This window comes from Chlamydotis macqueenii, chromosome 2 (assembly GCF_036417535.1).
Source record: "Chlamydotis macqueenii isolate bChlMac1 chromosome 2, bChlMac1.mat, whole genome shotgun sequence".
In the NCBI taxonomy this organism is placed as follows: domain Eukaryota; kingdom Metazoa; phylum Chordata; class Aves; order Otidiformes; family Otididae; genus Chlamydotis; species Chlamydotis macqueenii.
The window spans coordinates 8,386,331-8,412,799 of record NC_141557.1 but is presented as its reverse complement, the minus strand read 5'-3'; the positions used below and the strand labels follow the sequence as shown (position 1 = coordinate 8,412,799).

The following is a 26,469-nucleotide window of genomic DNA, read 5'->3' as shown; positions in this document are numbered from 1 at the left end:
TCAGTAAGAGTCAAACAAGCGAGCAAATAAAAGTTATGCCCAATATCTGGGGAAACTTGCAGTTTAATGGTCTGCAAAATACAGGAGGTTGAGCAACGCAGTCCTTCCAGCCTTACAGTCAGAAATGGTGATCACTAAGATGTCATATATCCAGTCATTCTCATGACTCTACCTGTACTCAACTCTTCGACCAAGGATCAACTGTTTTTTGTGTGTGTGTTTTTTTTATAATGAACCTTCAAAACCAAATCTGTCTTCCACTTTAAACTCAACCCAGTATCCTTTGAATATTCCCTACATGCAATGACAAATCTATTCAACTTCTTACTTTATATAATCAAAATACAGTATTAGTAATTGACAGAAGTTTAAAAGGCAGTAAAAACACTTAAAAGAAAATTCAGTTATTGCAATGTCATTAAATTAAAAGCTTTCAAACCAGAAATTTCAATCACAAATAGCTACAAAAATAAGACTGCTCAGTATGAATTAAGATGCAACACAAGTCAAGTGTGGCAACTCTTATTTTGAAACAGCTGGTAAAAACAACTCTTGAACAGGTTCCCACCTTTATTCCCTACATACTTTCATGTTTTAATTAAAATCTCCTATATTTAAACTAATTTACATGGGTCAACACCATTGAAACAAACAGTTGTTTTAAATTTCTCTGTTCAAACATCTACATATTGCAACCTCCTTCAATTCCAATTCCTATTTCACCGACAGGGGAAAGCCAGACAGATAGCCAAGCATTTACTGTCTTCCTCTTGAACACCTGAATCATCCAATTTTGTGGTCTTTGAAAAAAATGTCACCTTGCTCTCCTTATGGTCATTCAAAACCATGCTGCAGTGATTATCTTAGTGCACTGCCATTTTAAAGGCACAAATATCCTGCACTGTCATTGTTCTTGCAGCTGGACTGCAGTAATCCACTGAGTTGATGTAATCATCTCCAAAGATTTTATTTTTATATTTTTAAGGTAACGTGACTGGTTTTGCAGCAACCTAAATTACGAGCGTCCACGTATTGACTAACACAGCTCAAGACAACGGCCACCATCAGGAAGACACTAATTTACTTTTAAGCTATGCTTGCTTATTTGCAAGATATTATATTTTTTTCATGCCAGGCACCACTTTTAGAACTACAGAGAGCTATATTACAAACCAACATCACTTGGAGACAAGATCTTAGCCCTTCAGCACACAATTCTTACAGAAATGGACCTTCACATCAGCCAGGTTTAAATCTAGAAAACACAAAGTTACATGCCAAACCCTTTTCCTCTGTTGAGATCTCTCTACACCAAAAAGAAATACTCTTCAGTATAATCTATAGTACTTTTCCAGGCACATATTTAAGTTTCATGGCCATAAAATTGTTTCAACCCAGTATTACTGCCAGTGAAGAAACAATACCAAAATAGGGTCCAAGTTCCTGCCAAGTTTCTAGTGTAGACCTGGACCTCCACTCAGCCAACATCATGAACCTCCACCCTCCAGCTCTTCTAACCCCTCCATATTTCTCACATCCTATTCCTCATTTATGAGCAGCTCCTACCAAAATCCAAAGCTGAATTACATGCACGCAAAGCTCTTTTCACAAGTCCCCTCTAGCAAGCAGGATGCACACAGAAGTCTCAAAAATGACTGGCCAATCTGTATGTGGTTACTGCAACTTACAAGAACTGTTCCACATATGTCCCCATCACCTCTTTGTTCTCGTCTCTCCCTGTCTCATCACACACTTCAGTTATAAAGATCTTTGACACAGGAAGAGCCAGATTTTCTATTTTTATGCTTATTTGTTCTGTGACAGCTGACACTGACAATCAATGTTACAAATTATGCCATTTTGACATTAAGTGTTGTCATAGCCTAAAGTAGGCTATAGCTCTCCTTTAGAAAAGGAGGTCACAACAGTCACACATCTACAAATAGCATTCATTCCCAGCTTCATCATTTGTGAGATAGCGAGCACTGAAATGGACACAGGCCTTACACTTGCAGCGCAATGAGATACCTAGAAAACCTCAGTGAGGAATCATTTTTTCGCCATTTCTGAAGTTACACATATTTTCATTTTTCTTCTACCTGTCTAGGCAATAACACTGGAAAATACCAGTAAACAACAATCAGCATAACATTTACGGATGTTTCTCCTTGAGAAACTCTTATAAGCCAATGTTTGTGCCAAGCGTGGTTGAATGCCTATAAAACATTAATGTGTACAGAAAGAGGAACACTCAGCATCAGCAGAGCACAAAACCACTGAGAGCAAGAGCCAAAGATTTTTTTTTTACTATATTGTGTGGGAGGTGAGAAGAGAAGGAAAAAAGTGAGAGGGGAATCCATAAGCATAAGCTTTTTAAGCAGGAAAACATTCACTGTAGGAGTTGGAAAAGGTTTTGTATTTCTTTCAGCAGTATCAGTGCAGCTTAGAAAGGTACTACATAGCAACTGTTGCTAAAGACATGCAACGCAATGGCTACGGCTCAAATACGACTCCAATATGGTTTCAATTCAAGGCTCTCATAGCAAAGCCCATCAAGATGTGCGCGCATTAGCTGGGTATCAACTGGAAGATTCGAACAGGTGATCACTAAACACACTAAGCCCCCTCTCTAACTTCCATGCAGCAACAGAAGGGGAAAACAAACAAACAAACAAAAACAAAAAAACCAACCAACCAAACAAAAAAAAACGCCAAACCCAAGACCTATCAAATACCCAAAAAAAGCACTAACTACATAAGTAAGCAGGACAGACCAGTTATACAAGAAAACAAGTCATCTACCACTTGGCTTTTCCTGCTGCAGCTCTAAGAAAACGGCCATTATCAAAGTGACAGAGAAGTTGCAAGATGCTGCTGAGACTGACTAACGCTGGCTGTTTTGTAAGATCAGTCTGCCTCGCAAGCCTCTGGCCAGCAGTGAACCAGAATAAGCACAAAGACAGCCAAACACACTTGGTTCCCCACACTAAAAGGTTCCTATTTGCTTTATACTTATCTGCTGGTGTAGCACCAGCAGTACTATAAGCTGTTCCAGACAGCTTGTTTTTCGGTTTTATGATACATGCCCAGAGCTGTTATCTTTTTTCCCACTTAATAAGAACAGATCATCCACACTAGAAACCCACAAAATATAAGCCTCATTTCCTCTTTGGCTATGCTGACGGTAGTTTCTAACTCCATGGACACAGTTTCAATAAAACCTTCACTAATCATTTTTCTATGTAAAATGGAAGTCCTAAGCTACACAGTCAAGTCTCACAAGCGTAGGAGGTGAATCAGCAGAAACACTGCAGAGTTCTTAACGTCTTAAAATGGTACCAACATAGCCTAAAAAGGTAGTCCTACATAGCAACTGTTGCTAAGATGGAGTATTTTACTGCAATTAGATGGTCAAGACTTCTAGAGTAGGAAAACATTTGATGACTGCATCATTTGTCTTCCTAGAAATACACCCGCATGCCTTCTGGAACACTAACCACATGCTGTCCACAAACTTTAACAGTTCAAAATTTTGTATTTTGGTTCATTTCAGTATTACACTATCATGAATATCAAACACACAATCACTTTTAGGCACTGAAAAAGCATCGAAGATTTCTCTTTATCCAAAGCAAGATGGAGGTGCCACAATGAACAAATAGTTCAATGGATAAAAGGGGTAAACAGTATGTAATACCAACAGGTCTTTTAATAAAGTAACTAAGCTGCACTGCTTTTGGGCAGAACAGGTAAGGGAGCTATTAAATAAAATAAAATAAAATAAAAACTAGAGGAAAAAAGTAATTTACTACATGAAAAAACGCCACTTCTCTATGCTTAGGTTTAATGCTGAACGTAACAAGTCCATCTTGATCTCTCTCATTCCCTGGTATCATATTTAAAACACTTGACAACTTGACAGGATTTCAAGCACAATCCTCCAGATTAAAAACAGATTACCCGCTTATCTTTACGTAATATTTTATTTCTACAGTGTATTTTTCTTCATATTTCACTGCAAAATAGTACACAACACATAGGTATTGTAAAGCCTTGACTTTCAGGAACTGAGCATACCATTTAAAAACAGACCTATGCTTCTGCCCAGTAGTGAACTGAATTTCAGTATCTCTCGCTATATGATATAGAAGAACAACAGATTTTCACCAGGAACAGCCATGTCTAAAACAGAGGCTGGCAATGTAACTGTACTACTAACAGCTGTTGCATGAAAACTTCTGGTAATAAATTGTGACAACATCTAGTAGTAAAAGCACGAGGTCAACAGGAGCTTCTGAACCTGGGCCTGTGATGTAAACCTAAGACATTACGAAGCACACTACAAATCCAGCCTCATTTATTATAGATAATCAAGCTCTCCACTCCATCATAAAAATCCCATTCACTCCTATGACTGTGTTATGCACAAGAACACCACACTCAAACACAAGCAGTTTAGTTTATCTTTTAAGGGACAGAAATAATGGAGTCTTTATATTCGTAAACAATTACTCACAGATGCCTGAAGTATTCAGTGACTAAGTCTTTACAACCATGTAATAATTGCATAACATGTCTCTCCACTAGTGTATTTCATGTTTTCTTTCCAAACTACTCCTATAGAATAGAGATTATCTTCCTCAAATAAATAAAGTAGAAGAATTAATTTCTATGGGAGATAAGTTATTTTTACCTTCTCAAAACCAACTTTTTAAAAAGAGTTTGTCACGATGCAAAGCAAGTCACTAGCAACAATAAGAACAGAACTAATTATGATATGTCGCCTGGAACTGAGGTTCTCTAACCACTGCTTGAAAGAAATAGTCCCCTTTTTTTTTTTTTTTAATAAACTACATCTAAATCCAGAACCACCAAGCCACAAAAAAACCCATTTCCAAAGTCTGCTTGGATTTGAAAATATATTTGCCTTGGAAAAAGATTTTTGAAGTGTCATAGTCCTTGCCTCAAAAATGTTGAACAGTGAATGAAGGCCAAGAGTTTAAATTAAATCCACATGAACTCAGTTCCCAAATGGCTTTGGACACTGATGAGAAACTGCAACTCTCCAGCGTCTTTCACAGCCACCAAAAGTTATAGCTAAAACTGAGTCTGCGTTACAGCAGAATATAACACAAGACCAATCACATTACTTACTTGGAGCTTTTTGATCAAGTCAGTGACAATTGTCATCTTAAATTATTCTGGAAAACTTCAATGTGACACAAAATCTGAGGTTTAGTATTTGGTGTAACAAAGCATAGTTTGGCTTTCATAAAAACAAGTCATAGTAAGGCTGTGTTTACTTTAGATGACCTGAAATGAGAGAACATTAAGAGGAACATGACTTCAGCAAAAGCTTGTTCAAGAAGCATAAAGAGATTAAAAATTGTTATGTTTTTAAGTAAACCTGCCTGCCACAAGCTCATTCAAGCAGTAATGGTTTTTGTCACTAGTCCTTAGCTGGTACAATAGCCCATGATCATATATTTTTATTTAATGAACTGGAAACTCTACAGGCTTTTGGCACTCGGAGGAGTTTTAGTGTATGCATATTCCAATATAATCCCAAGTTATAGTGACCAGTTGCATCAGCCCATCTAATGAAGTAGGATGCAATACCCACAGAGACCAAAATACAGTCAGCACTCCAGTCACTTTCATCTAGGCACAAACACGGAATCTATATGCTGCTGCTGAATAGCCTGAAGCATGACAAATTCAATTCAATTTGTCACACTGGAGAATTTTTACTACACCTTTGAATTGGACAGTGACACACAACACACAGAAAGGTGCTTGCTGTGCCAGCAGTAAAAGCTTTTTTCCAATTTTTATGCACAGCTTCACAAGAGGTTTTAAAGCCACTACGTTCCTGAGAGCACAACAGTAGCCCTCAGATTAGTTAAAATGAAACTAAAACTGATGACAGGTTAAATTTAAGCTGGAGAAATAACATAACAGGCTCAGAGGTAGAGACACATCCATTCAGCTACGCTTGGTACAGAACTTCCAGCAAGAATATGGGGTAGACACATACAGACAGGGCCCTCTTCAGTTCCTTCCTCGCCCCATCCCCTGTCTCAATTCACACCCCAAGGATATTAACACTCAAAGTCTTCCAGACTACTGAAGTTTATCAGATGTGAATTAACCTGAAAGGAACAAAACTTAGAATAGTTTTCCCTTACTTCAGTACAGCAGACCATTGAGATTAGAAGTGCTCCTTCATTTTAGTGATGGTTTGTTGTTTACCCTGTAACCATCTCTCCCTAAATGAGATTAAGGCAATCAATTTGCAGCTGGATTTTAAATAATGAGAAAAAAATTCCATACAACACAGTTGTTATGTTACATTACATTATAAGCAGATGACCACTGAATGACAGAACAGCCCAGGCTGGAAGGCACCTCGAAAGACCACCTGGTCCAATCATTTGTGGGAAAGGGAGCCTAGATGAGAGCGATTATCTAGCATTCTGTCCAATCATATCTCAAAAACCTCCAGTGATAGGGACTCCACCATATCGCTGAGGAGGTTGTTCCAGTGCCTGATTATTCTCACTGTAAAATTTAAAAAAAAAAAAAAAAAAAAAAGTTTTTCTTATATTGAGTGAATCCTCTCCTGGTGCAACTTGTAGTCATTGCCCCTTTGTCTTCTCCATGTGGCTCCTTGTGAAGAGAGGGCCTCCGTCCTCCTTTTAGTCACCCTTTAAGTAAGATGATTTCACTCAGCATTCAATGTGTTTGCTCTGGTTCTGTTTTTATATTAAAGTTCGAACCAAAGTTTGGGAACCATTGTCTTAACAATACCAATGAACTAATAGCTATAAGCCCTCAAAAGTCCCTCATCATCACTAGCACAACCACCTTGAACTTCTGTTTTAATTTAGCCACTCTAGAATTAGAAGCAAGTTGAATCAGGCTGTACAGCAAAGGAATTTGTGAAGTAATATGAAGCTGTGAATCACTTCCAGAGACCACCACTTGAAAACTTTCCAGTTCATGTTTGTGAAACTCATCGCTGAAAGAGCCTTTACCTTCATCTTTAGAAACCTTAGCTGCATCAACACAAGTATCTGGTCACAAAAGTACATATGAGTACTTTATTCTTATTAATCAAGTCAGTATTTCCCAAGAGCCTAAAACATTATGACTGACCAGTGCGTCCACACATGCTGGCTAACAGACAAATCACTGTCCTTCCATCCCATCAAACATATTTAAATGTGCAGCTGACATAGCCATTTCATTTTTCAGTCCTGCACCATATCCTTACAGAATACTTAAAATTTAATCTGCATCTTCAAAAACAAAACTTTGTCAATTGTTACCCTGCAATGCCATCAAATTAGCACTCCACTTATTTATTTAAGACATATTTTGTACTACTTTCCTAATCATTAAAGCTTTTTTTTTTTCTAAAACAACACTGGGGTGCTATTATTTCCATATTTTAAAGTCTTTCCCTTCCCCCAGAAATGCAAAAACTAAATCCAAAACACTAGTTCCTACAGTTAAAACTTTACCTGACCAAAAACATTTAGGCCAAACAATCACTTCGTCCTGGGCTTTTCACCCCATATGCCACCTTTCCCATTTGTTACCACCACTGACTCTGGACAGTAGATCCTTTCCAAAGAGTAACCACTGCTGTAACTTCTAGGTTTTTAAATTAGGTTTTACAACTGTATTTAACAACTTCAACTACAATTTTTTTCTTGAGTAGTCATACAGATGTAAATGTGTGACACCTCTGGGTTTCTTCATCTAGACTAAACAAACACTGTTTATATGGGGCAAGGATCATACTTAATTGGCTACCATTTATTGATGAGCACAGTGTTAATGCTGAACAAACAACTGCTTGTATCCACACAGTACAAAGGGATCCTACTTCATGGTTAGACACAGACAGTACTCAATAACAAAAACACTAAACTAAAACTTCATCACATAGTTGAAGTTTGTCTGTTGTATACACCTTTGTACATGAAAGCATGCTCATTCCACTTGCAGCAGTTTTAAACACAAGAACTAAAATGCTTCAAAAGTGACACTTTAAGTTACTCTGTCCTCATAATACTAGAAAAAAAAAAATCTTCTAGAGATAGAACATGCATGCAAAGTTTACTTTCACATCACAAATAATTGATCAGAACTGCTGAAACTAGCACAAAGATTTCTGTAAAATAACTTAAACATTGCAATATATTTAACACCATTATAACAATGCCCAAAACATCCAAATATTTACTGTTTTACCAATCAATACTGTCCTTCTCAGCCACCTTCTCATACTCCTCAACTTCTAAATCTGGGAAATTCTTTGTAACTTTTACCTTCAGTAAATGTGTTTAGGTACTTTGTTAACAAACTAACAATGGCAAACAGTCTGACTACTTCAGTAAGAGGTCACAAGGACAAGCCACACTGTCCTCTGTGACACCTACTTAGAGAAAAAATACTGACTAAAATCATCACAAACTTTCGCACTGACAACGACAAGTGGGTCAACTGACAACTCTGACCAGTCTTTATCACAACTGTTATCCCTAGTGAAAGTAAGGCCCATAGCACCAGAAACAGACATGTTCTCTTTTGAACACCTCTGTGTGACTGCTGCCAGTCTTTCTTTTAATCACTCAATCAAATGTTCTCATTTTAAAATTTGCTCAATATACCAATCAGAACCACAGAGAGTTTTGAGTTGTCATTTAAAATACTGTGAGAAGAAGTGTCCTTAGTCAAGAAGAGCAGAAGCATGCCTGACAGTCCTAAGGTCAAGCACTGACTTCATTTTACACTTTCCAACTGAGACCTTCTGCTTCTGGGCAGTCTGTAAAATAAATTATAACTACTCCCCAGATAAGAGTTAAGTTATTCAAACAGGTCACATACTGTAGCTGTAAAAACTATGGGAATGAATGTCTCTAACTAAACACATCCATACCACCCGGAGGTCCCACATCTGCAGTGAGCGATGAAGCTGTTGCCCCTTCCCGGCCCTGCCCCGGCCAATGGGAGACAACAATTCCCACCCTCGCACGACGCCTACTCTCATTAGCAGGAGAGGAGCCCCTGGGGCCTTGCGGTGCCAGGGGAGCTCTTGCCTGCACCCCCGAACACGCAAGACTCGCCGCCCCCGCAGGAAGCGGAGGTGGCGGGGGGCGGCGGCGCCACCGCCCCAGGAAGGCCCCGCAACCCACGGCTCCCCGCAGCCCCGCTCCGCCCCTTGCCAAGCCCCAGCCAGCCCCGCTCCCCAACGCGAGGCCCCGGAGCCCTGAACCTCCCGCCCGCTCCCAGGTGAGGCCCTCCGAGGCCGCGGCACCCACCTGCGCCTCCTCCCAGGGCGGCAGCCATGGCTTTTCACCTTGCCCAGGCGGCGGCGGCTCCCGGCAGCAACCCCGTGCCACCCCCAGGAGCGGTGGGGAGTCGGGGGACGGGGAAGGGCTCGGATTCAGGGCCCGGCGGCTCCCCCTCCCGCCGTCCCTCCACACGCACCCACCGCAGGAGAACAACAAACTACCACAACATGGCGGCCGCCACCGTCGCTGTCGCCGCTGCCCCGCGTTGCACCATGGGATGGCGGAGGACCGGTCCCTCCCTCGCGGAGAGGGCAGGCAGCGGGCGCCGCTGGTTGGTTGGCCAGAGCCCAGGCGCGCCGCACGCCGGCCATCGTCAGCGCCCTCTGCGCAGGCGCCGAGCAGCCTCCCCTCCGCGGCGCCGGCTGGGCAGGAGTGCGCATGTGCTGTAGTGCGGCACGTGCCTCGGCGCGAGGGGCGGGGAGGCGCATGCGCGCACGGGCCGCTGGGCCGGGGCAGCCGTGCGGGCGGAATGGCGGCGGCGGTCGGTTCCTTTGGGCCTTGGGGCCGCGAGGCGTGCGAGGGCTCTCGGCAAGGGCCGTAGAGTCGCCCCCGAGTGCTTCCGCACCTGGCCCACGGTTTCCGCGGGCCGTGGTGCCTGGGCCTACCCTCCGCAACTCCCCAGGGGAGCAGGCCCGCCGGACTCCGGCCCTGAGGGAGGCTGCTCTCCGCGGCCTGCCTGCCTGCCTGCCTGCCTGCCTGCCGGTGGCCGAGCTGGCTGTGGTGCCTTTGCCTGACCGGGACAAACAGCGGGGAGAGGGAACGGGAGGAAGAGGTGCTGCTTTTCAGCGTTGCCAAGCCTCCCTGATGAGGATCTGTAGATGCCTCTTGCCAAAACGGGAGGTTGCTCAGAACACCACCGAAATGCCCAGCCCGCATGAGGCTGCATTGAGGCTTCAGTGGGTTGTAGGTCCAGCTTGAACCTTTAAATTCAGTTGCGCCTTGCATGGAAAAAAGCCACACGAGTTAATGAGGGACTTAATGAGATTAAAATACGCTATGAAAGGGAGGGTTTAGACCATGTGAGGTAGATCTGCAACCCTAGCGTCTTCTAAGGCTTGAGTACGCAGGGAAGTTAACGTTTAAACTAATGTTTAACTACGGTCTGTCCCTCCCCCCTTTTCAAAGAACCTTTGAAGAGTAGATCAGTTAGAGTAGATCAGTTTGGATCACTGATCCCACGGAAAAGTTAATTCATCAAAAAGAGTTTTCCTTTTGAGTTTCGTTCCTGCCTTTTGTAGTTTTCCTTTTACCGGGGGAATCAGGACTTGTGCCAGTCTGCACAGACGGGGTTAAACACGGTATAAAATTCTGCCTCCGTATAAAAAAAACTTAGGTTACGCTACCTGTGAAGAAGCCCAATCTGATCTAAAACAGTTTAATGGAGCCTACTATAACAAGACTAGTTCAAGTAAATGGTGAAACTTTCCCAAGTGGACAAATCCTCATGGAAATAATTAACAATGTTAGTATTTAAATTATCGGCGTTATCTGATTAAACCCTCGCTATGAGAATAGGGAAGTTCTCATGTCACTTTGTTCCGGGCTCCCTGCGGACTTATCTCTGCATTGCATTTGGTCTCGTTTTTAAGGTTTTCTTCACAACTGCACAGCTAGAGGTTTATTCTTTATGTATTCCTACAAACTCAGAGCCAAATTCTGACTTTTTTTAGGAAACAGGGTGTCAGTAGGCGATGCTTGCTGATAATTTAGTACACAGTCCATTAGTCCAGCTCTGATTTCCACGGGACCCGGGATTTCAGCCATTGCTCCTTGATAGAGATCTTTCTTTTGGGTAGCTGGTTTGCAACACAAAACGATTTCCTGACGAGGGAGTTTTCTGGACCCTTTAAAGGCTGGAGAGAGGAGAAGTGTGTGGGGTGAGACTCAGCCAGCGTCAGCAGCAGCCCCTTAAAATTCACAGCTCCCTTGTCATAATTTTCTGTACCTCTTCTGTTAGAGGCTGGGAAATGAAGTGTTAAATGTAAGCAGTATTCACAATGAGCGTGTTTGTGGCATTCAGATATGTAGAAGAGTGTATTTTATGCTTTATATTTTTTCTCAATTTCATAGCGGATTTGACTTCCAGGACTGACAGTCCGAACGCAAATCAAGTTACCATTTGCTTAACACACTGATCCAGTATTACAGAGGAATAGCAGGATAGTTCACTATTACTCTGTTTGTTAATATGCAAACCCTTCAGCCATTTTGCACAGCTTTGGTACAAAAAAGTGCCCATTCCCAGATTTCTGAACTTCAGCAGGTGTGGAACAGGGACCTAAACTATGATGACAAAGACAGGTGTGCTGACGCTACTCACCCTCGCTCAGGAATTCCTCGAGTTTTCAGATTCTGGGTATTATAGTTGCTCTGGATTCTGTATAAAAAGCTTCAACTTCTTCTCGATCTTATATAACCTGTGCTATAAAATACAAGTGTGCTCATGTCTTTTCTGTCAGTGGGGGTTAACATACTTGCCGCATCTAGAATCCATAAATCAAAATGACTTCATGTGAACTAATCATCATCAATTTATTACATACTTTTGGAAGTTCTGCATAAATAATGTATTTGCCTGTGTGTCTTCCAAAGCAAATCCAGCTGCAGTTGGGAATGCAACAGATTGTCTTGCACGGAGATTAACTAAATAACTGAGCCAGAACTCAAGAAATCTCTAGTTCTGGTTCTGCACTTGCTTGCTGCGTTACTGGGGCAGGTTGCTTTGCATCTACTGCCTCAGATTTCCCTCTCTAAGCTGGGGAGAATAATGCTAAACTTCTTTTTTTTTTTTTCTGATTATTTGAAATCTTTCAGTAAAAATTGTTTTGTACTAACTTCTCTATATTAAGCTATTTCCACTGCAGTAGTGATTATTAGTTTTATTTACACTGGCTTTGGTTGTTAACATTTTTTTCCAAAATACTTAGTAGCTTATTTTTGGAGTAGGCATATTCCATTTTTTATTTAAATCTTTATCTTTGCAAGCACTCTCAAATGGTTAAAAATCACTAGTCAGAAATCCAGTAAAGCAGACTTCCGATTTTAATTCCCTTAAACATATAAAATTAATATGAGAGTATTAAGAACAATGTTATCAACAGCAAATGGCTCCTAATTCCTTAGAGAGGATGTGCTTGTGGCTTGTTTTTTAACCACGGTTATCTCTTTGTGCACTTTCATTCTAATCCCACTCACGGTAGGTTGGCCTAGATGGGTGGTCCAGTCATGGATTTGCCTTACAACATTCTTGTGATGAACCTCTCAAAGTGACATCTAACTCCGAGGCACCATCTTCCATTCAAAGTTAAGCCTGTGTTGGGTCAAGGTACTCCAAATTAGACACTACTCAGATCTTGAGTTGTTTCAGCATCATCCTGAGTGTGATGCAGCAAATGTTCTGTCACACTTGACAGAAAATTCTGGATTTAAAGTATACAAATGAGGGATGCAAAAGCAAATTTGCTGTCTTGTAGATGCCACTGGGTCTGGTCTATGACCTGTTGACAACAATAGCAATCTTAGGAGGCAGCAGTACTTCTTAAAAGATAGACACGGGTGAAAGATGCAGCCCATTCCCCAAAAGGGCAAAGGCAGAGTAGGAAATGGGAAAGACTTTAAAAACGAATAAGAATCTGTCCTGGTTCTGGCTAGGATAGAGTTAATTTTCACCTGAGCTGGGAGAGGAGCTGGAGCTCGTGGCACCTGTGGCTGGAGGACACAGCTGGATAGGTTACTAATTAGCCAACAGCTGGGATATTTTACCCAAGTTGGCCAAAGGGCTGTTCCACACCATGGGATATCTGCCCAGTCTGTAAGTGAGGAGGGTGCTGAGGGGAGGTTCCCGCTGCTCGGGAGGGGGCTGAGCATCAGGGTCCACTGTGAGCTATTGTACTGTAAATCAGGTGCTTAAGTATTATCTGTTACTGGATTTTTTTGGTTTGTCTGTTTTCCATCTTTGTTTTCTTTTCCTCTGTTGTTCTCTTAAACTGTTTTTGTCTCAACCCATGAATTTTGCCTTAGGGGAAGTTGTTTTTGTTCTTTTCCTCCTTATCTTGCTTTGGTTTTATTAATAATAGTAAATAAATAGTTTTCCCCAAGTCAAGTTTATTTTGCTGGTAATGGTAACTTCAATGATCTTTCGGTGTCCTTATCTCAAACCTCGAGCCTTTTTGTTGTAATATCTCTGCCCTATTCCCTCGGAGAGTGGGGTGGGTGAGTGAGAGACTGTAGCTTGGCCCAGAGTGGGGCTAAACTACAACAATTATTTCGGTGCCCAGCATTGGGCAACAAAGGGTTGAGATAAGTACAGATCTGACCAGAGTGGCTTGACATGAAATTTGTTATACACAGTTATTATTCTGATTATTAGTTGCTGGTGTCTATGTTGCAGTGGCTGGTCGTGTTGTGTTACGCACACTCTTACACGTATTACTTGTTCCTGGCGGTGCTGTTTATCGCCTTGGGGAAAATGGTGAGAATTATCATTTTATTGTTCTATGCAATATCAATTTATGGTATGGTAACATCAGTGGCATTTAAGATAACTTGATATCTGTATACAGATGATTTCCCCCACTCTTTTACTTCCAGGGTAGTTATAAGAGTTTTTGAGAACTTTTAATATCCTGGGGATATTCAAGCCCACATGGTGCTGTTGCTGTGTCTCTTGGATGCGTCCCAGGTCTTGTTTAGGTTTACAAAAACACATTCCACCCCTAGAATACATAGTACGTGTAAGAGCATATATAGCACAACAACATGGCCACTTCCCTTCTTAAATACATTATCACAGAGATGTTAGCACGGAAAATTCTGTCACCAATAGGCTTGGCCCTGGCCGGTGGTGGGTCTGCCCTAGACCCGGCTGAGTCCGCTGGACAAAGAGGAAACTTGTAGCAGCTTCTTGTACAAGCTGCCACTGTAGCCCCCCTGCCCCGCCCCCCCCACTAAACAAAACCAACACAGTGCCTTACTTAAGGAAAGAGAACAGACTAACGATTGTTTCAGAGCTGCGGGCAGTGTTCGCGTGTATCAGATTTTGTTACTGCTGTGATTTTTCTGTTTCCTCCCTTGTTCTTGTTATTTGTTTATCCACTTGTTGCATCTTATCTGCCTTGTTGTCTGCAATCCGCTTGATGCATCTTATTTCAGCTGTACTTTTTTTGGAGCAATGTGGCCCACAGACCCCTGAAACAGCTGCTAGGGTGGAGAATAGGGGAGCTGGTGAGCTGAGAAATGGCCTGAACAAGCAATGTGTCTGTCAAGTGTGTTATTAATGTGTCATGTGTGGAGTCCCTAGAAAGCTGGTCACCCACCAAAGATCAAAATCTCAACAGAATGCATATATTGTTGAAGTATAGTCTAAAATATATAAATTATTACTGGCTCCAACTGCCTGCAGAGAGGTTTGGGCTGTAGCTTTGAGTTCTGAACTGTGAGTAGCACGCAGAAGCCTGGGTATTGTTCTGAACTCCAGTATTAGCAATATATTTTAAGTATCCAGAGAAAAGAAGTCAAGAAACACCAGAGGAATCAAAATGTTAAACATATTACAGCATTTAATCTGGAAATTTTTTTTCTTTTCAGTCTGAATGCTGGAAGTCTTACTAAGTAAGCTTTGCTTTGTTTCTGCAGGAAGCCCATCTGGTGTCCGGGGCAGCAGAGGAATTGGGGTGAAGCTGACAATTGTAAGGCGGTCCTTCCTTTCAAGAATGACTCAGAATAAAGTGGAAAATGTCTAAGATGCACCATTCTTAGACAAAGGGGGTGGTAACCTGTGATAAACATACTGGAATAAGTAAAAGTTAGGAGTGTTTCCCAAGGTTTCCTGACAAGGAGCCAATGTACGGAGTTGTTGGCCTTGCCCAAATGCTGAGTTTTGGGAAGGGCTTGCTTTCTCTGGACACGGGCCAGACTGACCCCTTCCGCTCTATAAAGAGCAGGAAGATGTGGTGGCTCTGGGCAAACCTCAGAGCATCACAGGCAATTTCTGTGGCCCAGAATCTTGTGGCCCATACCTGTGAGCAAAGCTCTGTGGAGTCACACTGAACGTAGAGACATTGTGCACAGATATCAAATGTCAGCTATCATACATAAACTTCCAGATCAGAACTTATGTTCCTAAGAACTCCTCATACCAGAAGGCTGTAATCCTGTTAAAAGCCTCTGGGAAGTACTGCAATGCAAATAATAGTAGCGATAATTAGCTCTGCTTTAATTGATACTGTGTATTCCTCAAATGTCAGTGAAAATTTACTTTTCTAAGCCAACAACTTCTCCCCTGGAACTCTGCTGGCTTTACCAGAATTACACAAGGGGTGAATTTGGATCGTTGTTGGTTCCTGGCATAAATTATCAGCTGTTGATTCCTTGCCCTTTAAAACTTGGCAAACGTACAGGAAGAGTTTGCCAGACATGCGAGAAGTAGGTCTATGCATTTATGGGGAAATCCTTCGAGACTATGCGCAAAAGGAGTACAATTTACTAGAAGTACCCAGCTGTGAAATCCAAGAACTCCTGCACACAGCTCTAGCAAGTTAGAGCATATTTACCCTGGCCTCGATACCAGTGGTTCCTGGAAGCAGTTTTTGTGCCCTCAGCTTTATGAAAGCGTGAGTGTGATTGTAACAAACCCTGTAAATTTGTGGAGATGCTGAGTTTACAGAATAGCCCTAACAGGAATTATTTTGGTTGGTATAATCTAGAGTCGTTTTATGGCCACTCCTGTTTATCGGAGTGGCCAGGAGTTGTCGCTGCTTAACATTGAGAGTGTAGTTCTGAGCACATCATTGGCATAAATATGTAAAGATGGCACACTTCAAAGCAATCAGCCCCCTCAGTATGAACAAGATCCACATCTGGACCTTTTATCTTACTGAGCACCCAATAATTTTGATGCCCCATCCTTCATGGACAGACATCTGTGTTGTAGCACTGCTACAGCTGTGTGCTCAGACACTCCTTGGGGATTCTTTCTAAGGAAAGGATAAATGTTTTCTAGCTCTGGTTGGCTAAAATTTGGATGCCTAATCTAAGCTTGTTGTGTGAACCTCCTCTGTTTAGTTACATTAGATGGGCTGAATGGCAGCTGTTAGCTGTGGGAGATTTGTCTTGATGAAAGTGAAGGGAAATAAATCCAAACAGTGGAATCTCTATTTTGATAGTGCTGAGCAAAATTAGAGCCAGTTTAAAATTTTCTCAAAGTCTAAAATTTTAAATAAGGATCTCAAGTCTAACATTTTCCACATTTACCAGGAAAAGACTCCTGACTTGCAGAGCTTCAGTGCATATTGCAGGATCAAGCCATTTCTATGTTTGCTGGGCCTAATGGGCAATGGGTTTAGGCTATCATGGACTCCTTCAGAGGCTCAGAGGTGCAATGCATGTGATTTTATGGATTATCCATATGAACAAAAGTGGTGTCGCCAAACTTGGGAACTAGCACATTACTAGTAAACCAATTAGTGAAATGAAGCGTTGCAAGTATTAGACTTCTTTATGCAAATACGTTTGTCTATGTAGAAAAGACAGTCATTTGGACTGGGTTTTGTATTCAGAAGACCTTGCCAGTGATAGTTGCTATAGCTATTATTGACCTGTTTCTCTTTTCACCCTGATACATGTAGATGTAAAGGCAATGAGTGATGTGAACCTTAATGAGTAAAAAGATAGCCAGGATTGAGACCTTATCATGTGTTTTTTTCAGTAGCTGTGTTTGTTCCATGGGTTTCACAACATCTTCTAACATTGATTATACTATTTTTCCATTACAGTGATCGACAGCATCTATATTTTCTTTGGGCCAAAATCCACAAATCTGTCACATTCAACTAATTTCGTCACAAGGACGACTGACAGAATTAGACCCTACTTATGAAATCAGTTTCATCCGGGGACCTTAGTTTATCTAGTCAATCCAACAGATTTGTTTATCACAGCCCATCCACGTTAAGCTGGACACCTTTTCTGTAATGAGTTCCAGGAGCAGGTTATGGAACATGACCCGTTACAACGTGCTGTGGTTGGGAACAGATAGAGATGCGTTATCCAATGCAGCCGTAGTTTGAAGTGCTATCTTGTATAACAAATTATTGACTTCATTGTACGTAGTACTAGGATTTAATTAAGCGATAAGGCCCATCATAGTGGTCCTTTGTCTGGCAGATAAGGATTTACCAAGCTTACCCAAGAGGTCTTTATCTGAAAGATAAGAAAAAGGTACATAATGTGCCTTCCTCTGTTCTTAAATCATTAATTGAAAAGACCTTATTTTTAAGTTCTAGGTTGTTGTCTTTTCTTCAAGGCTTGGTATTAAAGATTTGGATGGACTTTTATATGGAAGGTTGTAACAGGGAGGAATGTTAGCAGTGGCCTTCACTGAGTGGAATTAATAGGATTTATATAGTTTTTATTCATAATGAGCTCTCAGCTCAAGTGGAAATTTTGCCTCTAATCTGCAGGAGTTTTTCCAGGGACTCCATGATGCTGTGGCCATAAAAGAGATCATTCATTGCTGATTTTAGAGTGCTACAATTACAATTATGTTGTAAAGTTTAGGGGGGGGGGGGGGAAGAAGAACATAATAGAAGAAAATGAAGGATACAGGTGATTTCAAGATGGTTCTTTTAATGGTTGTGTTGTCAGCTATGCTAAATGATGGCAAAAATCTCTGGTTCTTTACCTGTGTGATGTAAAGAGGTATAAGCAGAAAATATATAAAGAAATTAAGGCTAATACAAAGAACTGGCACTTAAAATAAGATGAACAAACCGGAAAACACAAAATCATACTACTGCTAATACTCAGTGGAGAAGAACATAGGAAATTCCAGAGAAAGGAGAGAAGAACATATGGTTTTTATGAGAAAGGCACATAAGGGCTACTGTGTGGTTAAAAACAGGACAGGATCTTTGGACTTAACAGATTTAATCCCTAATGTTACGGACACTTCTTTAGTAGAATCCTTTCATAAAGGTTCAAGCGTTTTTTAGAGGTAGCTACGCTGTTGCCTCCCCCTCCCTTAGAGGAAGGCTATTGTGCAACATCTTTATAATTACCTGAGATCTTCCAGTTTTCAGTGTGCCTGTATCCCTGGCTAGTCCATACTTGTTTGTTCTTATGTGCTGATGTTATCTTTTAGCATAAGTGACGATTCTTCCTTCCCAGTGTTTTCCCTTCCCATCCCCATGTAAGCCCAGACAGCAGTCAGCCTTTACTACGGTACATAAACCAAGCCCCCCTTGGACCATTCTGCCCTTGCAGGTGCTGACGTGACAACCACAAATTGACTCTGTACCCCTTCACGGACCGGGGACATATCAGACTCGCTGTTCGTTCCACCTCAAGTTGCTTTGTGTGTGCTCTGTGAAATTCTCCTGAATTTCCAGGCGTCTGAGAACCTAAGCTGCCAGATAGTGAAAATCCAGTAGGTTACTGCCCAAAGCAGTTGTCTACCACATAAATTGATAGTGTTGGCAGCTCTGCTTGTGAAAGACTCCCTGTTCCCCAGATTGTATTAATCATTCTGCTCTGCACCTGTTCCAGCTTGAATTCTTCATGCTTGAACAGGGGCAGTAAAGCAGGGTCTGAAGGGATCAGATTGTATTAGAAGTGCTTGGAGCAATCCAAGCCAGGACCGAGTAGCAATTATAATGAGAGAGACCCTCCAGGTTACGCGAGAGGCAAATTGCCTCAGCGGTGAGCAGAAGTTTGTAGTGCTGCTCCAAGCCTGTTTGTTCAGTAACCAGGGGATTTCATTTCCATTGTTGACAATCTGACACCTTTTATGGGCAATTGATTCACTTTTTAAAAAAAGTATCTGGCACGGAAGCAATAAGTGAGTGGAAAGGTGTGAATTAAAATGTGTACAAGGCTACAGAAGGTTACTCCGATATTTGCTTAGACCTGAAATCCCAACTGCGAAGCTGGGATTATTCTCTCTTGCTCGAACTACCCTTCGGTAACTGCCTTGTGAGCAATTTTTTCTGCTGTCTTTTTACTTATTTATTTGCAACTTTGAAAACTGATTGAGCTTTCTGCCTCAGAGAAAGCTATAAGCACAGTCCCTCACCTTAATATACCCCATATGGAGTTCCCTCACCTTGGTGTAGCCTCTCATGCCTGCAAGCCTTTGAAACAGGTCTCTCATGGCTCATACTCCAGAGAAGGCAACCGAGCTGCATCCACTGGCTTCAGCAGGATAACTTTCCCACCACGTACTTCATGCTTATTTTGCTCAGAGAAAGATTTTATCTGAGCGCTGCTAGCAGGCACTCTGCTGTCCTCTTCTTCCCTGACAACTGGGGAACATAATCAACCCCCTTTGCTTACATGCATTTCAACAGAAAATTATTTTGCTTCGTACATCTGAATGGTATCTTATAAAAAGGTGTTGGTGGGTTGTTTATTTTTTTTTTTTTTCCTTCAATCGCATTCCAGTGGGAGCTGCCCCAATCAGCAGTGTTTGCTCTCTCTGTGTAGTTGTTCCATTAAAGTAGTGTGAAAGCTACAACTGTGTGTCCACTGTCATTCTGTATTAGAAGTCAGGGGTAAGGTAATGATATGCAAGCTTGATCTTTCTGTAATACTTTCCTTGGAAGTACAGTTCTGCTGTTTCTGCTGTCAGCATGCATTTAGAATGTGGAGAGTGCTGCATGACTTGAAAGCAGCAGTAGGCAATTCCCAGTCTAAGCCTTAGACATTTACATATTTATGCTCACTTCAGCGGAGTAAATATGCTATGAATAAATCCTATTATGTTTGAGACTGTACTTACAGTATAATAAATACACAGTACAGTGGTGCAATCTCAGGTTTTCTTTCAGTGTCAATATGGGCATATATTTACTAAATTATGTATTGTTAACATTGTATTCAGCTTCCAGCAGCTGTTAGAATACCTTGTATAATATGAGAAAATAATGAGGGAAACATCCTTTAGTCTTTAAACAAGAACTGAAGAAAAAAAACACCATCTGCAGGTAAAAATTTCTGCAGGAAATGGTCAGTTGGTAAGGGCTGACTCTACAGCTGTTATTTTTGTTGTTACTACATTTGAAGTTGTGGGCATCTGAACGTGCCATCTAACGCAAGTGAGTTTTTCAGAGGACGTTGCCAGGTATTGTGGATACAATGCTGCGATGTTGCACGTGTCACAACCATATGCAGGTGCTGTGTTCTGAGGAAGAGATCGTTTGACACTGTAGAAGGTGCCTGCCAAAATTTCTAGGCATTTCCTTACTGGAAAAGGTAGCTGGCTGATGCTTGGGTTTACACAGTCCCCTCAGCGGTTACTTAAGCATTATGCTAAGATGAAGGATCCCTATGAGAAGAGAGACAGTGCTTTCTTGTTAGGAAAGCCCCTGCCAGAACACCTGATTTCTGTTCTGAGTCTTGCTATCAACCTTTCCTATGACCTTCCTTAAGACACAGCACCTTTCTCTGCTTCCCTTTCCTTCCCGTCCTTCTCAGTGCATATGTCGTGAGCTCTTCATGAGTTCATACACATAAGGAAAAAAAAATCACTTAAAATGCCAAAGGAATTTTAAATGCTTTCATTATTTCAAAGCAATGATTCTTTTTGCATGCAAATCTTTAGCACCAGCCATTCAATGTATCACCCAGAGGAGTCCCACAGAAACCAATGGGCTGTTCACTGTAGGAGGCTCTGTATTAGGCTCCACATCACTCTGGATATCTCTTTCCTTTTACAGCTTGATCCTAAATCTGCTGAAGTAGGAGACTTTTACATTACCTCAGCACAATCAGACCCCTCATATTTGCGAAGAGCCTTTCAGCAAAGCCAAAGATCAAGTCTACCTCCATCTGCTAGATGGTATATGAAGATTACCCATCTTAATTTGAATAGTTGTTTGATTTTTCCGTGGAGTATTTTACAGCATCCGTCAGGGCTCAAGATTTCACTTCTTCAGAGATGACCTGTATTGCAGAGGGAACTTCCAGACTGAGAAAGTGACTCAGAGGAGCTGAAAGTGTAACAGTTTTCTGTATGTCCTCCCACTGCAGGGTGTGAGGAGTCTCTTATGGAGAGCCTAAACCAAGGAAAAGATGCTTACAAGACTTGTGGAGTAAGAAAAGCTGAAAAGTAAAAAAAGATAAAGAACTATAAAAACTGTAAAAAAGATTACAGAACTCCAGCTAAGCACAACAGAGCTCAAGCTGTACATAGCCATGTCAGATTGTTGATGATAATTCAGGCTTTGCTGGACATAGGATCTAGGCTGAATCCAGTAACGTCTACTTGACAGAGAAAAGATAAGAATATCAATTAAATGCTTTGATATTTGCCATTGAGACCAAAATGATGTTCTTAACTTTGAGGGAAGAATGGAAAAAAAAAAAAAATAAACAAACCTCAAAAGGCATTTGATGCTCGTTTTTCAAAGTATTATCTGTGAAATTTCCAGATGGAATACTTTTTAAGAAAGACCAATTTTAATAAGCAGTTGCAGGAATAAGTTTGTGCTAATGCAGTCTGCAGCCTTGAAGATGCTGAGGACTGTGTGATGGGTAGAATGGGTAGAAGAAGAGTTATTATGGTCTGTGCTTATCTCAGAACACCACCTTTATGCAATGGTGAAGCAGCTGTGCTTACTTCAGGACATAAAATGTGCACCTTGCTTTGTGTGATGTTGGCGTGCTGTGACAGTAGCCGTTTCACTTGTCATGATTGCCCCTCTGTTCCTTTATGATCCTCAGGACTATTCCTTTATGATCCTAGGGGTAGTTACAAAAGCTAGGAAAAGGCAAATCCCATTCTCAATAAGAGTCTCCAGGTGTAATGAAATACAAAGACTTCATAACAGCATCACTTTGGTCAAAGCTTGAAGAAGATGAAGAATCGCTATGCAGTTCTACTCTGAGCAGCTACTGGAAAAAGTAGCTCAAGAAACAGAAGAAACGTCTTGCTTACTGCCTTTCATTGAAGTCTGGACCAAATTTGCTTCTACTTCTTTGCAGTTTTGGTTTAGGGAAAATAGATTTCCTGCTGTTAGTCATCAGTACTGTCAGGAAGTGTTGAGATTGTGATACGTTCACAGGCCATTTATTGAGTCAGCACAGTCTCACTTCACACTACTTACCATAGAATCATCATTTAGAAAGCAAATTAGTCCTGAAATGAAGAGAGTGGCTACGCCTATATCGGTAAAGAGAAGACATCAGAGGTTACTGTCTGGCCTTGGGGACAAGGGTACGCTGAAGTCTGTTACCTCCAAAGCAGAGTGGCCAGAGTCACCTGACCAGACAGCGCTATCATCCCCATTTTAAAATGAAGAATGAAATTATGTAGGAGGACTAAGGTTCCATAGAGATATTTGAGCTGTTACTGGAAGTCTAGAGTCACAGGACTCAATGTTGGCTGATTTTCCAGTCTTCTCCGGTCTATGACTGCAGATATACCCTCAGGGTTGCAATGCAGATCCATCTAACAATACCAGCATAAACTCATTTGGACCTGGCTCATGACCCAGAAATGGGCCAGCCGCAACGGCGTGAGGCTCCAGATACACCAATTCATCACAGTCAGCCTGCTTCCTAGACAGTGCAGCGTAGACCTTCGCAAGGGTATTGTCCAAGATCACACAGGAAGTTTGACCTCATGGCAAAATGGAATTCCTGTCCCTTAAATCTCAGCCTTATACGGGACTGTTGACTCATTGTTTCTCTGTTTAGGAGATTAGATTTCATTTCTGTGGCAAATCAAACATGAGTCTCCTGAAGACCAGTGTTCCACAGAACATAGACTGCTGGCAGTTGTTCCCAGACTTGAAGGCCCATAAAATAAATTATGTGGTTATCTATTGGAGGGACAGCAAGATACTTTTAAATCTGTAACAAATATGTTTCTAGATTGAGTCTGTTAAGATTCTAGTCCGTAGGAATTTTGCCATTGTTTTCAGTGAATATAGCCCTGAGAAATTTGAAAGCACAAAGACTTTGAGTGAGTTTTCCTTTCAGAAAACATAAGTGGTATGCAGAGAAAACTTTTGTACAAACTACAATAACTGGACAGGTTTTCTGCTGAGGATAGAGCACACCAGAGCAAACCAATATGTCTTAATTAATAACCCTGTCTACTCAGTACAACTGCAGTAATACTAATCATTTCCTGGGAAGAGTCTTGGCTGAATACAAAGTGGTTTTAGACTTCTGTTTGATTTGCTCTTTCAGAGCTGTAATGTTTTGAAGATAAATAAAAATGCTAATGAATATGTATTTGTTTCCTGGTGTAGAATATCTCAGTAAATATTCTAGGACGGTTTTGTTGTCTGCAATGAACATGTTCCTTTGAAGTTTTTACTGTTTAAAAAATGCAGTCATTACATTTGTGTCACATCAATTTACTGATTTAGTTAGACAAAGAAACTAAGCTTAGACAAAATATTTCAAGACAGGAACACTTTTCAACCTCAAATGCCAAAATACCTTGAAAATTCTTTTCAGTAGCTGCAAGATAGCTAAAAATTTATTTAACAATATGGAGCAAGCTTCATTTTTACCTGTTAGAAAAAACAACAACCCGCACCATTTTATCATCTGCTTAAACAAGAAAATTGAATGAGTTGGGAGACACGGGAGGACTAGAGATGTCCATATGAAGGTCATATGGAGGCTATACTGTGTAGCACCTGCTGTCCATCGTGCTAACTTCATGCCCTGCTGTTCAGGGAAAATGGTGACAGCTGAGATTTAGGGGCCCAAGCACTCATGCTCTGCACCCCTGGACAATACCAAGGACAAGAGCAGAACTGGCTTCATGGCCGTTCATGTGGTCTGTTTTCGGAGTCACGGCTACAGGAATGTCCTTTGACTCAGCTTTGATGGGAAGTCCAAGGTGGGTGAAGTGAAGTCTTCAGTTTTACTTCAAAAGTAGGGGAAAAAATGAAGCACTCAGTATTTAACATTAGGTTTTCATTTTATCTTTGTGATTTTTAACATTCCGGTGCCAATCAAAAGACTTTAGTGAGACATCATCCTGTTGCATAAGGTACTGCACAAGCTCAGGATAAAGTAGTTCCTGTCCCAACAAAATGACAGTCTAAAAGGTAAAACAGAGAAGATGGAAAAAGGAATAAGGGCTCAAAGAGGCAAAGTTGCTTGCACTGGGTGGTAAGAATTGAAGAATGTGATGTCCTCTCTGTCCACAGACTGGCAATAGGTTTGTGGGCAGCAGCCTCACAGAATCACAGAATGGTTGAGGTCAGCACAGACCTCTGGAGGGTTCATTTAGTCCCACTCCCCTGCTCAAGCAGGGCCACTTAGAGCAGGTTGCCCAGGACAGTGTCCGGATGGCTTTTTAGTATCTTCAGTGATGGAGACTTCACAAGCTCCCTGGGCAACATGCTCCACTGCTCAGTTACCTTCACAGGAAAAAAAAAAAGTGTTTCCTGAAGGTGATGGAGCCTCCTGCAGTTTTAGGTTTTGCCCATTGCCTCTGGTCTTGTCACTGGACACCACTGAAAAGAGCCCAGCTTTGTCTTCTTCCCACCCTTCCTGCAGGTGATATACATTGAGAAGATCTCCCCCTGAGCCTTCCCTCCTCCAGGCTAAGCAGTCCCAGCTCCCCCAGTCTTTCATTATAGGAGAGATGCTCCAGTCCCTTCATCTTTGGGACATTTCATTGGACTCTCTCCAGTGAGGCCATGTCTCTCTTGTAAAAGCAATTAGGACTACCTAGTGCTACCATCTGTGACAAAATGCAAGCTGGATTTATCCAGCAATCTTGCATTTCACTGTGTGGAACACCTGGAGGTGGTTTGTTCTGAGCCAGTACAGCTTTTCCATTTTGTACTAAACTGACACCTAAAATTGGATGACAGGGAAGCCTGAAATCAGCATTCTCCTCGTGTCAAAAGAGGAAAGATGTCTTACCAATGTGTACTTGAGATTTGAGCTATGTCCTGTTGAAATATGGTCTTGGAGTCCTGAAGAGTGGCTTGCTAGCACAAGTTGTAGTGCTGAGAAATATGGTAACTGGCTTCCTTTGCGAAGACCATCCTGCAAACAGTGTGTGGAGCTGTCAGGAGGCTCTTGCTCTCTCCTCACCCTGATGAACTGCAGGCCTGCAATGTGCTGCTGGGCAAGGTAGCCATGGGAGGACATGATCACATGAGCAGGTCTGGAGAGAGATGTGGATGAGCTGAGGGAGGAACAAGTGTTAAAAGTGCCTTAGAGTGGATGCTGCAAAGATTTGTGGGAAAACTTGAAGGTGCCCCAGGCACAGTATGGTCATGTTTGGAGATGCTATGATGGTGCTTTAAGGATCTACTGTGTAGGTCTACATGGGTAGTCTTCATGACTAAGCTGACAGAGTAATGTAAACATGGGCAATGTGAACCCCGAAGTTAACAGAGGTCTCAATCTAGTTGCATGAACTCAAAGTTTTCTAGAAGCCAAAATGCATACTACTTTCCTAACCAAATCCACTTTCATAGATTAAGCTTTGTTTTGTCAAATAAATGCTATATTTAGTGCAATCTATCCAATTTGGTGGTTGTACAGCATTGCACACCCACTTAGATACTACACCCAGCCTCTCCCCAGTATAACCGAGTGGTTTCAGGTATTATAAACACCGTGCCAGAGTTACAGAGATGTTCGTCTGAACTTTGTATAGTCTGGGATAAACAAAGCTGAGTTGTTTAGATCTTTTAGGTGACACTTTCATCATCATTTTAGCTTCCTTAATTGGCTGCTTGGCCTTCTCTCCAAACCTGGATGTGTCTGTAAAAATAGAGCATAGCTCATCTTCTGTATGCGAGCACTCCTGTAACCTTCTTATAGATGCTTGTGATTTACTTTTCAAGGAAAAGTAGCTTTGATGTCTTTGCATATCTCATGGATCCTGTTCTTGGTACTAGGAACAAGATTCCTAGATAATCTAGATTACTAGATTATGTCTAGTAAATTAGGTAGAATCATAGAATCATAGAATCATAGAATGGTTAGGGTTGGAAGGGACCTTCAAAGGTCATCTAGTCCAACCCCCCTGCAAGGAGCAGGGACATCCCTGACTAGATCAGGTTGCTCAGAGCCTCATCCAGCCTGGCCTTGAACATTTCCAGGGATGGGGCCTCCACCACCT

At 41.7% G+C, this 26,469-nt stretch overlaps 1 protein-coding gene across 8 annotated transcripts in view; it reads right to left on the bottom strand.

Annotated features, from left to right (window-relative positions):
• The window catches only part of RBM33 (RNA binding motif protein 33), a 99,557-nt gene extending 90,006 nt beyond the window's left edge, over positions 1-9,551 (bottom strand). For all 8 annotated transcript variants that reach the window (XR_015257801.1, XR_015257802.1, XM_086741842.1 and 5 more), the window contains exon 1: positions 9,333-9,551. Coding sequence is in view for 6 of the 8 variants with exons in the window: in XM_086741842.1 (XP_086597968.1) it covers positions 9,333-9,360 (28 nt within the window). In the remaining 2 variants the exon portion in view is untranslated. The remainder of the gene's footprint in view (positions 1-9,332) is intronic.
• Positions 9,552-26,469: the final 16,918 nt, after the last annotated feature.